General features: G+C 35.5%; 1 protein-coding gene across 1 annotated transcript; it reads right to left on the bottom strand.

Moving 5' to 3' along the window:
* Nucleotides 1-372: 372 nt before the first annotated feature.
* Nucleotides 373-17,903, bottom strand: LOC141834909 (tryptophan--tRNA ligase, chloroplastic/mitochondrial). Its single transcript, XM_074722303.1, has 15 exons — nucleotides 17,477-17,903; nucleotides 17,270-17,401; nucleotides 15,583-15,670; nucleotides 14,655-14,696; nucleotides 13,736-13,825; nucleotides 13,472-13,594; nucleotides 7,917-7,988; nucleotides 7,645-7,757; nucleotides 7,513-7,534; nucleotides 7,341-7,406; nucleotides 7,084-7,140; nucleotides 6,102-6,148; nucleotides 1,055-1,136; nucleotides 854-943; nucleotides 373-710 (listed from the first exon to the last, which is right to left on the bottom strand). The coding sequence occupies exons 1-15, from the start codon at nucleotides 17,545-17,547 to the stop codon at nucleotides 576-578; spliced, it is 1,230 nt and encodes a 409-aa protein (XP_074578404.1). The 5' UTR covers nucleotides 17,548-17,903; the 3' UTR covers nucleotides 373-575.
* Between the last annotated feature and the right edge of the window lie 305 nt (nucleotides 17,904-18,208).

Genomic DNA, 18,208 nt, shown 5'->3' with positions numbered 1-18,208 from the left:
GAGGTCAAAAGTATCCTCGAGATATAGTTGTTGCAACATAATTGAATTAATTATGATAAAATAATATATAAAAAAAAAAGTTGTTAAGAATTCAAATCTCAACAAAAAATTGAAATAAAAATATCTCTTTCATCATGATTAATTATAATTTTTTAATTTATTTTTTCATACATAATCATAAAATTTTTGAACCGTCTAAGATCAATTCATTTATCTAATTTGACTATTCTTGATAATCTCTCATCTTTTTTTTGGCACAGATTTTCCTGTTTTTATCTTCAATTTCTTTTATTGCCTGCATAATAATTACGACAAATATTTTTTGTTTTTTCAAAAAGAAAATAAAATTCTTTTTTACACAAGAAATCGGAATACAATAAGTTAGAAAAATTTTCATGAGCCAACCAAATAAGCATGAAGTATATTTTAATATCAGAATACAAATGTGAAAGACGTCTTGAGAAAAGAATCGCTATAAATCATGAAAATAAATTAACTTATTCAAAACTCCCTCATCCTGACTCTTACGAAGGAATAATAATAAAGAATGGCATCGCAGAAGCAAAGACCATGAGCTATCTCTTCAAGAACCCCATGGCCTGGTAGACATTGTTGAGAGTGATGTTTGCTATGTCAGCGGCTTTTTTAGCACCCTCTGACAAAATTTGATCCAAATATGTTGGATCAGTAGTAATCTCTGAATACCGTACCTGAGAGAACCAAAAAACAAAAAGATCAAATAATTATTAACCTTATAAATGACAGCATTGTATCTTATATTTAGAAGGCTTCTACTCAAACAAGTTGGTTAGAACAGGGCTGGAAAGAAACAGGTAATAATATTCATCTTAACCTGAATTGGATGCAGATGATCCACCACAGCATCTGTGAGGATTGCCTTAAATGTTCCCCAGTTCATATTTTGACATTCACTTTCGACTTCCTGATATAGATAGTGATAAAACAGTGGCAAGGGGTTTGTACACAGACCTCTCAGAAAATTGTTTAGGGACAGGGGCTTGTCCATCAGAGAGAGAGAGAGAGAGAGAACTACCTCTTTGGTCTTCGCAGTTGCAAGCTGATAGATAGATAAAAGATTATTGCATTCAGGTCTTTCAGGATTGTCAAACTCCATCCTGCAAATTGTTAATGACACACGAATTTGACATGGAACATTGACAGAGTTCATAAATCATCACTTTGAAAATACTTGAGCAGAAAGTAAGAATTTCGTTAGTTACAATCGATGTGTTTAACCGTACTGACCATGTAGCAAACTTGTTATAAATTGGATGACTGGAGGGTAGGGAAAGAACACAACACACTTTAGAACCTAAAAAAAAAAAGTGTGTTTTCCTTCTCTAAAGAGGAATTGAAGAAAAATGGCATGCATTTTGTTGTAGGCATGCTGCTACAAGCACTCAAACAGAATCTAGTAAAATTTTAACTATTTTTCTGACATATAACTCCTTGGTTTAGATGGGTGGAAATGTAGGAGGGAAAGGAAGAGAGAAGGGTATAAAACCGGACATATTTTTCATGTGCCTGTTTTTTTCCTTATCATTCCTCTTACCTCTGGTCAAGTTATCAATTCAAGTAATCCAAACCTATATCTAGAGGCAAAACTAAACATCAACCTGAAATATCAGAAATTTACTAATAGAATTGACAGACAACCAGCATTTAGACACCACATGCGTTAGACCCATTCTAAGGATCCAAGCCTAGAGAAACTGTGGGATGAAAATAAAAATGCAGTGCAGAACATGGAAAGGGATCACTCATATGCATCCAAAAGTTTCCTACAAAGAGCAAACCTACCAATGTCAAAGAACATTGTTCTCTGAACTGTTGACTATATGTTACAAACTTGGCAACACTAAATCATGAATGGAGTTCCTATGCGCCATATAATTTGGTTGACTAAACTTATGTATTATATGAACATAAGCAATAAACTTATCAACTATAGGAATATTACATTTCATCTCTAGAGAAAGCAAACTATATATTTAGGTTTCTAAATACAGAACAAATTAAGCTCATGTAAATATGCAGCAATTAAATCCGAACTAAATAGGCATGAAGAACAGTCATTACAACTAGAAGGGCATCTAAACTCACATAACTAAAAAACTTGGGGTAGTTATAGAAAAAGCATAATGTAGCAAAGAGCCAAAGGTTGATACAAATGTGGGGAACTACCAAAAAAACATCAAATATCATCTTTTTTGAAAAATTAGGTTAGCCCCAGTAAATGAGGATATGCATAGATCTGTCTGTATAATTCTATAGCTGGACAAGTTTTGGTCAGTGTATAATTCTATAAGCTGTCCTTGTACATAACTTAAAGGTGGAAAAATCCATAAATGGTTGAATGAATAACCTAAGCTGAGCAAGGAAGAGGATGTCAAATACTGTACAAAAAATAAACAATAAAAGGACAGCTCGTTGCATGAAGTTTCCGCCAATGTGGGATCCCGATAAAGAGTCGGACCACATTGGGTCTATTGCATGCAATCTTACCCTGCATTGTAAAAGGTTGTTTGGGCGACTCGAACCCATAATCACAAAGTCACATGGTAGTAGACCCGACCACGGTTCGGAACCGCCGGTTCGACGGTTCGGAACCGCCGGTTCGACGGTTCGGAACCGCCGGTTCGACGGTTCGGAACCGCCGGTTCGACGGTTCGGAACCGCCGGTTCGACGGTTCGTGGGAGGTCGACCCTTAACCTTAACCGCCCAAGACGGTTACGGTTCACGGTTCGGAACCGCCGGTTCACGGTTCGGTTCACGGTTCGCCACGGTTCGTGACGGTTCGAGATTATTATATTAAAAAAATTAAAATTTAAAATTTATGAAATTTAAAACTTAAAATTTATTGAAAAAAGGGTTTGCACTTATTAAGTTGCCTACGTATCCCCTTAGGGTATAGGGGAATCAAAGCCCACGTAGTTCTTTTACATTTTTACCCTTTTACATCACTCATTCACTCACTTCCATTTCCTCCCGTTCCTCCCGTCGTATTCGTTCCTTCCGTATCAAATTCTTCGGCTTCGTCTTCTGAAAGTTGCATTCCTTGGATTCTCTTCTCGGCTCTGGTCCAATCGTCGAGTAGTGCTTGGGCTTCCAATGAGTCGGGAGACATTGTTGATCGCCGTTCATCTAATATGTTGCCGCCGGCACTGAATGTCTGCTCCACAGCAACAGTTGACACTGGACATGCTAAAATTTCTTTGGCAATTACCGAGAGAACGGGAAAACTTGAAGCCTTCTGTGACCACCACTTCAAAATATCGAAATCTTCGCTGTCTGCTTCATTAAAATCAAAAGAAGTGGTAAAATAATTCTCAAGTTCCTGTGTGGAACTTGAGGATCCTCGTGGACGTTTCGTCCGTTCTTTTAATAAAAATTGTGCTTTTGAAAGTTTTAAATTAACATTAGTAGTTTGTTGTTGTGTTTCAGAAATATTAGTTTGTGTTCCATATTTAACATAATATTGATTATAAATATCAGATAAATAATTTCTAATAATATATATAATATTAGCAGGATTAGGAGAAGAAGAATCTTTAACAGGAATTAAAGCGTCATAATATAAAGTAAGCATTTCTTGTAAAACTTCTAATTTAAATCTAGGATCTAAAGCAAATGCAACTAAATAAAGTTCAGGAATTAAATAAAAATATTTTTCCCATTTTGTTTTCATAGCTACTATACAAGAAGTTAAAGCTTCATTATTAATATGTTCATTTAAAATTAATACTATACTACAAAAATTCACTAAAATTAAATGAGCAGTAGGATAATAAACACCGGAAAGTTGTTCGGTTGCATCATTAAAAACTTTTAAAATTTCACAAATACTACTACAAATATTCCATTGTTGTGAAAATAAATATATATTAGTATTACTATTTTCTGCAAAAAATAAACATAATAAATCTTTATATTGAAATGAATCTTGTAATAATTGATATGTAGAATTCCAACGTGTTGGTACATCACGTGGAAATTTTTTAGGTCTCATTCCATTAGCTCTACAAAATCTACCCCATTGTTTCATCATAGATGGATGAGACCATAAATAAGAAATTGCTATTCTAATTGGTTTAATATAATTTTCTAAAAGCCTTAATCCATCTTGAACACATAAATTTAAAACATGGCAAACACAACGAATATGAAAAAATAAACCACCAATAACAGGTTGACAAATAAATTTTAATTCGTCTATAGAAGCGGTATTAGAACTAGCATTATCTAATGATATTGAAAATATTTTTTGAGTTAATCCATATTCTTCTAAAATTAAACATAATAACTGTGCAATATTATGAGCAGAATGTGATTCATCAAAAACTCTATAAGCTATTAACCGTTTTTGGAGGATCCAAGAGCTATCAATCCAATGGCAAGTCACACCCATATAGGAATGAGTTTGCCAATGATCGCTCCAAATATCGGCACATAAAGAAACTTTATTATTTAATTTACTAAATTCATCAATTAAATTCTTTTTTCCTTGTTTTACTAATTTTTTAATTGTACGGGTAAGAGTAGTCCTAGGAACACGTTTAGCACTAGGATTAAGGGATTCTTTACAAAAATCTTCAAAAGTACATTTAGATCCAAAACTAAAAGATAAATGTTCTACAGAAACAAATTTAGCTAATGATTCTCTTAATTTATTATCAGAATATAAAAATAAACCAGAATCAGTACTACTACCGGTAGAAAATCTAGATAATTGTGTTTGATTTAAATCAAGTCCATATTCTGTCGGGTGCTTCGTTTCTACATGTCGTTTTAACGACCCATAGCCGCCGCCGGCTTGGAATTTGTAGGAAGCATTACAATGCTTGCATTTTGCACGCATTTCTCCCGACGGAAGAGTGACTTTTTCAAAATGTTTTGTAAAAATAGTAGATTTAAGAGGAGGATTTTCCCGAACCTTAGAAGTAATTGCATCAGTACTTCCTTGTGTTTCGGGCGTTGGAAGGTGTTGGGCGGCCTCGATCTCATCGTCGGTGGATTGGATGTTGGGATCCTCGTGCGCTATTTCTTTTCCCCTCCGAGATCGAGAACTTCCACCACGGCCTCCTTCCATTGTAGGCGAAAGACGGAGTCGGAGCTCGGAAACGAATGAACGCGAACTTACGAAATTGAGAATGAGAGTTAGAGAGTAGAGAAGTGTGTGAAAAATGATGAAATGAGCTCCCTATTTATAGAATTTGGATCATAACGGACACTAAATCCTAGCCATTGATCAAAAAACGGTCAAATGATCTCATCCGTTGAAAAAAAAAAATCAAAAAAAAAAAAACTAAAAAGCCTCCAACGGCTAACCGCCGGTTACCATAAAAAAAAAAAAAAAAAAAAATTAAAACGCTTGAACCGGCGGTTAACCGGCTGAACTGCCGCCGTTCAAGGGGCCTTGAACCTTAACCGGCCCGGCAGCCTGCCGGGCCGGTTACGGTTCGGCCCGGCTAACCGGGTCAACGGGCCGGGTCCGGGTTTGACCCGGTCCGGGTCCGGGCCGGGTCCGGGCTGGACCCGGCCCGTGGGCAGGTCTACATGGTAGTAACTTTATCGTTACGCCAAGACTCCCCTTCTACAAAGTATAAACAATATCTGTATAATATTTCACAAGGACTTTCCACCTGACCCTCAAGTATGCAACCAAAAACAATGGAACTGAACAATTCCCTAGTGTATCTTGGAAATAGGGAAAATGCAACCACAGGAAAATAACAATGATACCGACAAATTAGGTCAATGGTTAGGGGCTCACTGTAAGTACCAACATTGAAATGGACATCAAGCAAACAAAGAAGGCACTCAATCTTTGAATCAATTATGTGTCACATAAATGAAATGTCCCTACTGACCTTCTAAAACCACTATGTAACCAAAAAAACAGGATTGGCATATTCATATTCAAAAATAATAATAATAAATAAATCAGGAGAATAGAAAATATCAACAGCTTTGGCACTCGAATAACCATAGAACACTGAAAAACTAACTTCAACTAACCCAACAGTAAAAGATAGAAAAGTAAAATAAAATATAACTGTGAATGGCCTATTATACAAACCCCGTGAATGAGTCGGTTTTGCAGCGTTTGATCTTGTTAGCAATCACCTAAAAACATCAACGAGTGTGGTTTAGATTACAAAGGAAAATGTTATAGCCATGGCTTTGGTTTCAAGAATCTTTGCTCCTCCATTACACATTCTACATTCAGCCTATTTTGCTGTGATGAATGATCAACTTCAAGAAAGTAAATAGCCCATGTCAAAGATCAAGTCCAAATTTCACAAACATATATAAATTTTATGATATAACCCAATGCTGCATTTACAAGTTCCTTGAAGCTCATCATAAGAAAATTGTATAGATAAGAAATACATCTAATATTACAGTGTAAGGCAACTGCTGAAGGATATGTTTGTTTTAACAGACCAAGTTCTTCCAAGCTCATTCCTATGAAAATTTTACAGATAAGAAATACATATAATATTAGCGCAAGGCTGCTGCTGAAGGATATGATTTTTTAACGGACTACACACTTCCCAGAAAAATTCAAATAGAACCAATAAACATACATCAGGATCCAAACAATCTTGTAAAATCAGTCAAAAGGTAACTAGTTCATTGAATAACTTTTTGTCCATGAGAAAAGGATTGAGATGTCTTAATGGCAATTCGCATGTGGCATAAAGACAAGGATGTCGGCTTTATTCCAGACATCCCAACATTGTAAAAGTCAAATAATAAAGAATGGATATAAGCTATATATATATATATATATATATATATATCAAGCAGAACTATCACGGCACAACAGCTCTAATGAAACAAAGAAAATGAATTGACCTAAGTTGATCATGGGAACCCTAGTATGTATCTTTTGTTCAATGTTCTACATCTGAATTTTACTACATGGAACTCTTTATTCACAATGAAGTAATATTGTTTTACTACATGAAACTCTTTATTCACAATGAAGTAATCTTTATTTAATTTTCGGTAAAAGAGAAATAAAACAGACTAAAGGAGAAATCATAGCTTCTTACATCTTTTGTGTCAAGAAGATTGATGCGAGACTGATCAGAAGGTGAAGATTTTGACATCTACTCATCACAAACAAAGAATTGTTAGTTGGTTCAAATCACACTACATTGAGCCAAAGAGTCAAATAGATATTATTATGAAGCAATCAGGAATTCATAAATATCACTGTTGATCTATTAATGGTCATTTCTTAATTTATAATTATTGGGTAAATATATTAGAAAATATTCTCTTCATAAGAAAGTAATCTATTGCCTACCTTTGAAAGACCATCTGTGAGTGACATCACCCGAGCCCCTGTTGGTGGAATAAAGGCTTCAGGAACCTAAGAAGAGGAAAACGATGCCGGAATATCAATATTGTGAACAACAAAAATGATATAGTCAAAAGCTTGATGTAGTTAAATCAATTTCAATTGGAACGAGACAGACCTTGAATAACATACCACCTCTCCTGCAAACAGGTGGACCATTAGAGAATACTGATAAAATAAATATTGAAACATTTGTTCTAGAGTTTCTCTTGGGCTTTGTAATAAGTACTGTATGATTAAATCTTAATACCCTCCCAATTTCTTCCATTTCCTTCCTCCATACAAATAATTTACTCTTTCAGCTAATTCACGAGTAAGTTCCAAATGTTGTTTCTGATCCTCACCAACAGGTACCAAATCAGTCTGCATGTACATGACAATGAGTATCAAGTCTATCTCATGTCAGAATGACAAGAATGTTTGAATTGATAAACTAAAGTATGATTTAAAATTGAAGAGTTATTTCCAATTATGTTTTAATTGTATTTACATCTGTTGAATATGAAAAAGAGGATTATTTACCTGGTACAACAGAATATCTGAAGCCATCAGAACCGGATAAGTTAAAAGTGCAACTCCTACATTCTCATCACCCTAAGAAAAAAGCTTCCAGTAAGACTTCATGTAATGTAACCTTTTCTTAGTTTGCAGCAAGTATGCACATATATTTATCAGTTTACCAAAAGTGCAGACATGGAACATTGCTTTATAACACATAAGATAAGGTTCCTTCAGAAGGATCTGATTTGGCATGCTTATCAAGTGAAGGGATGGGATATTTTTCTACAACTGTTTCTTGTATTCATATGCCCACTCACTTGCACATATGGATTTACAAACCTTCAGATATCAGGCATATTTAAGCATCCAACCATCTTATATGATTCCGTCAAGGAAGTTGGGAGGGATAAAAAAGAGAGCCATGCAATCTTCTTATACAACCCATGATACCCTATGTTGGGACTGAGCCTATACGTGATAACACCAATATTACTTTTTAAGCCTAGCAGTCTCCCTCAGAGGTAAAGCATAGATACTAATCAATGTTCAGCTAATTACAAAAGTCCCACAAATGAATATAAGGCTGTTTCTGAAGTTTGAAGAAGATGACAAAGACACTAGTGCAGTGGTTGAAAGCTTCCCTCAAATTCTGGTAGTGTGACATTGAAGTCAGTGAAGCTTTAAAAGAATACTCCAGTTATCTCCTTTCTTATCTCCCTCAGTCTGGAGATGCTGCAGGTACCCTTAAGTTTGCTAAAATAAAGTGGCAAATTGTGAAGGGTTGCAGGGGGAAAAGGAATAGAGAGATTAGATTCTAGAACTATTTCTGTGCAGGGAATGAATAGTTGGAAAGAGAGCAAATAAAGTCTGACATTAATTCAAGAGATGAAGAGAAGACATCCAAGAGAAGACTGAATATAATTTTGATACTTGAGCAAAAAAGATACTATAAAAGAGATGACAGCAAACCTAACGTTATGATTGTAACCAACAACCTGAATAAGAAAAGTATCACAGGAAAAAATGAAAGAAGAATTCACATGCCAATTTTGAGAGGACAAACACAAGGAGGAGACTAAGTTTTTACTTATATTACTTGTAAGAGATGAAAAAGAATACCAGATGAAATAGACTAAAAGTCTGACACCATCACCAAGCCCATAATATGAATGAAAAAGATGAAAAATGATGGTCCAAATTGAAACAGACATGTGAAGGCAAAAATGAGATGAAGGTCCAAGGAACCAATACAAGCGAAGGAGGTGCTAGGCAACAGTAAATCATTGATAAACATGACAATTGTCATCCTTCAGGTGAAATTTCATCTCAAGATTGAGTAGTGAAAGCAAGGGACATGTTGAGTAGAATCAAAGGGACCTAGCAAGGGTTTAAGCATGTCGCAATTCCTTATGATCACCATAATTTCCATCTTATAACCTTCAAATCTTCTATAATAATCTCTCCGTGTGTTCAACAGTGAAAATCATGCCACATCAGGCTAGTCGGCACATGGCAAAGGACTCCAAAGTGAGATGGCAAGGGAGACAAGGCTGGTGTTGTAAGTGATGCGGTGGGAAGAGACTGAAGTCACTGGTGAGAACACCTCGTCCGTCTGAGACTCTGATGAGGAGTGTCTAGGCAAGAAAGATATGCATAAGTAATCTAACAACAATCAACATAGTGGTGAGAAATCTTGCCACCTTCTTTCGTCCCTAAAAAGGTGTGTTGAGAAGAACAACATGTCAGAGAACTGAAGCATCAAATAACAATAAAGCAATCTGATCTTGATGTGATTGAGAAATGCTGTTGTGTGAAGAAAATAGAGAAAATGTTGGGGAAGAGAAAAGAAAGCAGGGAGGAGGTGAGAAGGCATTATCGTATAAGCATGGCCTCCTTATACATGGCCTCCCTTGAATGGATTAAAAAAGGAGAAACTGTAATCCAAAAATTTGGCTTGATTTGATATTTCTATTATGATAGCAGTATATATAGCACTACGTTGGACTGACCTATATATCATACACCCATATAACAATTAACTATAACAGAAAAAATGCTCAAAAGATTTTCCTCTTTGAACCACAAAGGTTTTCTTGTAATCAAGGTTTAAAATATCGAGCCGTGCCGAGGTTTCGGTCCCGGACCGGAACGATACAGTTTCAGTACCGTATAGTACCGTGCCGGTATAATTTCAATATTTTTAAAATATAAAATATATTAACTAAAATAAAAAATTTAATCTAAATATTTAAAAATAAAAAATAAAATATTTTTAAAAAATAATAAGATAATTTTATAGATTTTAATAAAGCCTATTTAAATTATCCCCAACTATAGTTAGGAATTGATTATTAAAACCTCAATTAAACCCTAAGTTTAAAAAAAACAAAAAACCAAATCGCGACGTCACCCCAGATCGCGCGCGGGCTGCGCGCGGAGGCGTCGCCGGGCCCGCGCGGCGCCTCCGATGGCATCGTCGGGCCCGGACGATGCCTCCGAAGGCGTCGCCGCGGCCAGGCGACACCTCCAGAGGCGTTTCCCTGCCAAAACCGCTGTGCCGGTGCTGTGCCAATGTCGGTCTATCAGTAGAACGAAAAATTTCGCCCGTATCGTGTGATACGGCTCAAATTTCAATCCCTGCTTGTAATTACTCCACGTGAATATTCTTAGACATGCACATATGCACATACACACAGCCTCATATACCTCTACTGAGTACTCGTTACTGATATTTCTGTTTTTTTTTTGACACTGGCATAGAGCTTAGTGTCAGATTCATGGAATCTAAATTAGACTTAGATACTAATATTCTTTGTCCTCGGGGCATATTGCAACACAAATAAACTGACATACTAGCGAACATATCACAAAACTGCTCAATGAAATTACCATGGTGGATTATAATATAGAGGTTAGTATTAGATCCATCGAGGAAAACTTTTGAATAGTAGTCAAGAAAATATACAGTAGCCAAGAAAGAGATCAAGAAAGCAGTGAATGAAGTTAAAAATGAAACTTTTGAACATTTATATCAAAAATTGGATACAAAAGAAGGGGAAAGAGACATTTACAGAATAGCCAAAACGAAAGAGAAGAAAATAAGAGATCTTATTCAAATAAAATATATTAAAGATGAATGCAATAGGGTACTAGTAAATGATAAAAAATAAAAGAGCAATGAAAATGATATTTTCATCAACTTTTTAGTAAAGATTTAGGTGACCAACTTAACTTAGATAATTTAAATAGGTCAAATGAGTATAAAAATTTAAATTCTTATCGTAGGATTCAAATTTCGTAGAACAAACTTTAAATGAGATGTAAAACGGAAAAGCAATTGGACCAGATAATATCCCAATTGAGATATGGAAGTGTCTAGAGAAATAAGGTATTGAATAACTTACAAAGTTATTCAATCTGGTATTAAAAACTAAAAAATGTCCGAGCAATGAAGGGTAAGTACTCTAATTCCCTTATATAAGAATAAAGGATATATACAAAATTGTGCAAACTATAAGGTATTAAACTAATGAGTCATATCATGAAACTTTGAGAAAGAGTAATAGAAAAAAGACTAAGAAAGGGGGTCACGGTGACTGAAAATCAATTTGGATTTATGACTGGAAGGTCGATAATAAAAGATATACATCTTCTCAGACAGCTAATTGAAAAGTATCGGGAACAGAAGCAAGACTTACATATGGTATTCGTCAACTTAGAAAAAATTTATGATAGAATCCTAAGGAAAATTATATGAATAATTTTAGAAAAGAAAAGTGTTAGTATAACGTATATTGAACTAATTAAGAATATATATGAGAATATAATGACAAAAGTGAAGACTTTAGGTAGATTAACCGAAGTATTCCCCATAAAGATAGGGTTGCATCAAGGATTAGCTCTAAATCTCTATCCTTTTATACTAATCATAGACGAACTCACTGGACACATCTAAGATATGGTACCACAGTACATGTTATTTGCAGATGATATTATTTTGGTGGATGAGACACGTGAAGGAGTAAATACTAAACTCAAGTCTTGATCAGAAATGTTAGAAGTAAAAGGTTTTAGACTTAGTAGAATAAAGAAAGAATATATGAAATTTAAATTTAATAATATTAGACGTAATAGACAATTGTTAAGATATGAGATGATGAGTTATCTGTAATTAAGAGTTTTAAGTATCTAGAATTATTTTTACAAAAGGATAGAGAAATTGAAAGAGATGTCATACATAGAATACAAACAGAATGGTTGAAATGGACGAGAGCATCAGGTGTTCTTTGTGATCGTAAAGTGCCTCTAAAACATAAAGGAAAATTTTATAAAATGACGGTTAGACATGTTATGTTATATGAAGCTGAATGTTGGGCTATGACTCGACATCTGAGTAGAAGATGAAAATTACAGAGATGAGGATGTTAAGATGGATGTACGGACATACAAAGATGGACAAAATAAAAAATAAAAATATTAGAGAAAAAGTTAAGATTGCACCTATTGAAAGAAAACTTAGAGAGACACATTTAAGATGGTACGAACATGTACGTAGATGACCAATAGATGCTCCAGTTAGGCGATGTAAAACTATGATAAATGTGCACATCAAACGAAGAAGAGGAAGACAAAAAAGACTTGGTTAGCAACAATAAAATATGATAAAATTTATTTAAATATAAATAATAATATAGTAGGGGATAAAGTCCAATGGCGTAAAAAGATCCATATAGTCGACCCCACCTAGTATGATAAAACTTGGTGGTGGTTGTTGTTGTTGTATCAGATCCATCGAATCTAAATTGGACTTAGGTAGTAGCATCCTCATAACTTGACATATCGATTAGTGAACACTTAAACTTAGATCACTAAACTATTGATTGAAATTATGGATTATACTTCACTCTCAATGTTTAGAGAAGCTTTTAGTGGTGAAATTCTCATTCCTAAATACATCATGAGGCAATATCTTTTCTCATCGAACTCATATATAAGCCTCTTAAAGTAAAGTCCATAGAGTCAATGCATGTTCATGTTTCTCCTAACCATACTGATCCAGAAACCATTGAATTTCAACAATGGAAAAACAACATTTCTTTGAAATCACACAGATGTGTAAAATCTTTCATTTCCAATTAAGCTGCAAGATATCTTAATGTTAAAGAATTAGATTTCAAGAAGCAAAAAATCATAAATAATTATTCACATGTAATTATACTCAGTGCCAAAGAAAAATTATACTCAGTGCCAAGACTGTCAGGTATCAGGCTTGACAGCTACATAAACCATTGATTGAATATTGCACACTCAATCTTCCAGGCATGCACATGAAGAACCAATCTACATGTTTTGTTATCATGCTCATGTATACAGAGTACAAAAGATCCACTCAAGATATCTTGATAACTGACATTGGAAATTTTTGTCATAATAAATTAATTAAAAGGTTAATAAAGTGGGATTCCGTTGAAGCTAAAATTCAGTGTTTGTTGCTATTAGAAATAGATAATTAAAATAAGTTGATTAGATCGCTAAGTAAACGAAAAGTATAAAGCTGTCATACAACAGCAACGCACCGCCTTCCGAGATTTTTCTTTAAATTGGATCATCTTATTCAGCCAGCCAAGTGGTGTAACAGAACTGAGCAGCCACATCAACTCCACATGAGCACGAACATGAGATTGCACAAATACAGAAGCCTGAAAATGAAGATAGTACTATCTGATGCTGAAGAACAATGACCACGAAAAGACACCAACCGTATGTAGCTAGCATAATTATATGTTGTAGAGGACAACAAAAAAGATGATAAATACAATCAACATATAGCATAAATATACCTTGGATGGATCAATACCACAAGCCAAATATAATGCTGCTGTACTTCTTGTTGTTTTAGACAATTCTGAGGCATCATATGGTAGAGTGATCTGTGAAAGTCAACAAAAAGAGATATTCAATAGACAGCTTCCTGAATTTATACAAAATCTACCAATAACCCTTGAAAGCTTTGCTGAATACTTCTACATCATGTTGGACTTCTAAATGCTAATTCTGCTAATTAAGATCATGACTGAGATATCATATAAGCCTAAGAGACCTCAGAGCCTTAAACCTTAAAATCTTCTAAGTACTGGAAGTATTTCACTTTAGAAGAGGTGGTGTTTCAGAAATTGTCTGTCACCCTCTTATTACTATCTGTTTTTTATATTGTTTGGTGGGAAAAGGTTCTCTTAGGAATAGAGATGTTTGGTTGTTCTAGTTCTAGTTGTTTGGTGGGAAAAGGTTCATACTTGACGTGTGCTTAGTTTACAATTCTCTACATCAACCAATATGAGCATATGACATGCTTGGGTAGGAGGCAAGGACTTTAAGATTGACATGCATAAGAGTAATAATAGTAATTCTGATTACAATGGCTACGCTAGACAATAAAACCCTAAAATAGAGTTGTGATTAAGGTGTAATCAAAGATTTCCTACATAGGGAGTTTACGGAGTAATTATAGGAAGATTGATGGCTGGCCTGTTCTTGCTTGACATAAAATTGCTTTTATCTTGCTTGGTTGGTTATCACATGCACATTCAACTATCATACTCATGCAGAGTCAATATAATTGTGCTTTAAGAACTGTTCAGTGCTCATGTGATAAATTAAGTTTAACTAGTTAATCGTTTAAATTGACAGACAATTGTCCTCTTCTCTTGTTTAGCCCAATGTTTCACAATAATCGCAAAGTTGGGGTCCAAGAGAACTTACCGCATGCAAGTCTACGATGAAGAACAATGTATCATAAGTATCCTGCAAAAGAGATGGAATGATTAGGAAAACCAAAACACAACTACACAAGTGATGCTGTTATCCTTATAGGGATTCCAAACTCCAGGAAATCCATGATAAAATAGTATAAAATTTAGACAAGCACATTCTAACATATGCCACCCCACATCACACTATTATTTCTGATAATACAAATCTGCAAGCTGCAAAAGAAAACACTAGCACTAGGTAGACAATGTTTTGAAAACAAGACTAGTAGGGTGACCACAGAAGTCCTGTCTGGTTCATGCTTTCTTGGCAGAACCAGCTCATTCAGCTGGTTCAGACAGATTTTAAACATGTTCATCAGATCCAAACCAGACTACCAATAGCTTGTCAATGCAAGGCTGGTTTAGCCATCAAAGTAAAATATTCTCAATGGTTTGCTTCCATCGAAACTCAAATTATATGATATGAGCATGATCAAGTGCATAAGGTAGATATAAAGCTAACCAGACCCAGGAGAATTAAGCATTTTAATTATAATTCTCGCTGAGAACTAAGTTGCAGAACTACAAAAAAAAGTTGTTGGCTCATAATCACCCATCTATGATTTGCCCCATATGATTGAGTCGAATAAATATCCTTTTGTTATTTTCTTTGCACTATACAATCTAAGAAACTTCATGTCAAGAGAAAGAAGAGGACTATATTCCTTGTCGTTCATAATCAATAACTTACATCTTGAACATAATTCAAAATAATTACTACAAAAGAACATGTGTCCATAATGGTTCAAACTCTAGAAGCATTATTCATTATTTTGGATATACTTAAGTGCAATATTAGACAAATAACTATAAAGATAGCTTTCAACTTTGTATCTAAAAATCTTAAGTTATACCACTACTAAAGGAAGTGCAATAACCTGAAGTAGAACCCAATTTTTTATTGCACCAAGATAGTTTCCAAGGTGTATAGATCCTGTGGGTTGTACCCCAGAAACAACTCTTTTCCTGAGGATTACAGCAGACATAAACAAGTTAATTTATTATATGTACACCATCCAAACACATGGGTTACATAAAAAGAACTCAGCCAAAAACTAAAAGTTGATATGGCAAGGCAAAATTATTGCTTCTCATTGACATTTAATGCCTGGTTTTATATTTGTCCATCCACAGTGTTGGCATCAACTATGAAATGTTACCAATCCTTTCTATTAATGGTGTCACTGCCAACTGCGACTGAATTTCAAGCTTCTAAGGATTTTGATAAGATGTACATAGTAGCTCAGATTAGACTGCGAGTATACGATAGTAGGATGATATTGTCTGACAAGTTAGTGTATCCTTCAAGTAAACCAATTTTAAGTAATCCCTGTTTCTATAAGATAACACCAATCTCCCAAACCCAATGCTTACAGGAGACACATCAACAAATACTCAATTATTATTCATAATATTCTTTGAATAATTGTTGTTAACCAGCTTGCCCATGAGCTTCTTAGCAATAGTACATACTAGCCAAGCTCATACACACAGCTGTAATGAGTAATCTAACATAAACTAAATTTGTTTTATTGTTTATGTAGCATAATTCTTGGTCTTTGAAGAACCTTAGTCAATATACCACAATGAGATTTATACACAGCTGTAATGAGTAATCTAACATAAACTAGATTTTTTAGATTGTTTATGTAGCATGATTCTTGGTCTTTGAAGAACCTTAGTCAATATAGCACATTGAGATATAAGCGTTGACAATAAATCCCCAATGAAGTAAAATTGTAGTACAAAAAAAATGTTGATTCACAACTTGTATGAATTCCAAGTGACTGGATGAACCTTAATATTAAAGCATTTTAAATACACCAAAACATTTGATACCAAACTGATGTAGGCCAAGTTCAGAACATATTCTTTTTCTCTTTCATTAGACAAGAAAAATAGAAAGGAAATGATCAGCACTTGGACATCGCATGGAGCATGACCTAGTGCTGTTAAAACTGCTAGACCAGTAGCAGGCTTTGCCCCAGGTCAATGACATGCAGTTCCAGGTTGCCGCACTGTCTGGGTTGGTTTGTGCACGGTAGGATCCAAACCATTGGCAGTGTGAAGATTTGATTACGCAATGCTGTCCTTGGCCAGTAATTTGATAGGGGGACTGAACGACCAGTAAAATCACTTGTACAAATGTCATCACAACAGTCAAATTAAATTCATAGTAGATCAAACAATTAATGCAATCTACTTAGAGACCAACATTATCTGCAGACAACTGAGCATTTCAATGAGGCTCAGACTAAATTATGGAGCTGGAATGAGTGTGAGTGAACTATAATCGAGCTTCTTGTTCGAAAGAAAAGAAATATAAGTTTTGTACATTAATGAACATGAATAGGGCATCAACTAAATAGCAAAGTCATTAACGCGACTATACTACCAACAATTCAGATTTACTTATTTCAACTAATCCTTAACCAAAAGGCAATGCTAAATCCTAGGAGCTGAATGGTGTGCCCAAATAAGTTTAGCCACTCAAACCCAACACTAGTACACTGCATCATAAGAACCTCCAGAACTAACAAGAAAGAAACAATAAAGAACAATTACTTAGATGGACTTGGGGAAAGCCCCGGAGCCTCTGTAGCAGGAGCAGAAGCGGCAGCACTGCAGTCGCAACTGAAATCAGCACCCACTGCGCGAGACGGGATGCCTAATCTCCTCAAATACTGACCACGGTCGCTGATTTCATCACCAAGAAAACAACTTTAGAAGAGAGAAAGGATAAAAATGAAGCAGAAATGAAGCGAGACGAACATAATCGATGAGGATAGTCGCGGGGAGGCAAAGGACACGTTGAGGAATTGAGAGAGAAGAGCACGACTCATGTTTATCCAGTATACAGCCGGAGGGGCTTTGGACCCGGCTCGGAGTTTGGCGCAGTAACCTTCCTTTGTGGTGCCGCTGAATCCAGTCCTCCTGTTGGAGCTGGTGGCGGCTCTCGAGAATCGCTCAAAGACGGCGGCTCAGAGAAAAGAGGTCTCGGTCAGACCTGCGGCACTAGGAAGGGAAGTCGCGTTCCCCTTCCTTCCTCGGGGTTGGAGGTGGCGCGGGAGTGCGAGGGGAAAGAGACGGCGGCAGGCGGAGAGAGTGCCAGTATTAGGGAGCCGGAATCGGTGAAGTTGAGCGAGGAGCGCTTAGAAGGTCAGGGAAAGGTGATCGGAAAGAAGCAGCGACGATGTCGGCGGCGTGAAAGCGCATGGAGCACCGAGGAAGAGATAGGAGACGGAGAGCTGCAGCCAAATAACGAAATAGGGATAAGAGATTGTATATTTTATCATAAAACATGCCCTAAATTTACATGATTTTAAATGCCCTGCCATGTCCCCCTAAATTTAGATTTTAAACCCTTTAAAATTTTGAAAATGCCATTCACAATTCAAAAATTCTACAATCATCAATACAATTTGACATAATGGTAATATTGAAAAACATAAAAAACGAAAATTATTGGCATCATTTTGTTAAAATTTTAACAAAATATTGACA

Source organism: Curcuma longa, chromosome 9, assembly GCF_044706935.1.
Source record: "Curcuma longa cultivar G26 ecotype Majalengka, Jawa Barat chromosome 9, ITB_CL_G26_1.1, whole genome shotgun sequence".
NCBI lineage: Eukaryota > Viridiplantae > Streptophyta > Magnoliopsida > Zingiberales > Zingiberaceae > Curcuma > Curcuma longa.
The sequence above is the reverse complement of the archived record's forward strand: the minus strand, read 5'-3'. Positions and strand labels throughout refer to the sequence as shown.

Excerpts from the sequence above, each read along its gene's own strand:
- LOC141834909 (XM_074722303.1), bottom strand. The coding sequence starts at position 17,547 with ATGAGTCGTGCTCTTCTCTCTCAATTCCTCAACGTGTCCTTTGCCTCC. Across the intron at positions 7,141-7,340 it reads TCACAGATGGTCTTTCAAAG|ATGTCAAAATCTTCACCTTC; the intron begins GTAGGCAATAGA and ends TGTGATGAGTAG. Across the intron at positions 6,149-7,083 it reads ATCTTCTTGACACAAAAGAT|GTGATTGCTAACAAGATCAA; the intron begins GTAAGAAGCTAT and ends TGATGTTTTTAG.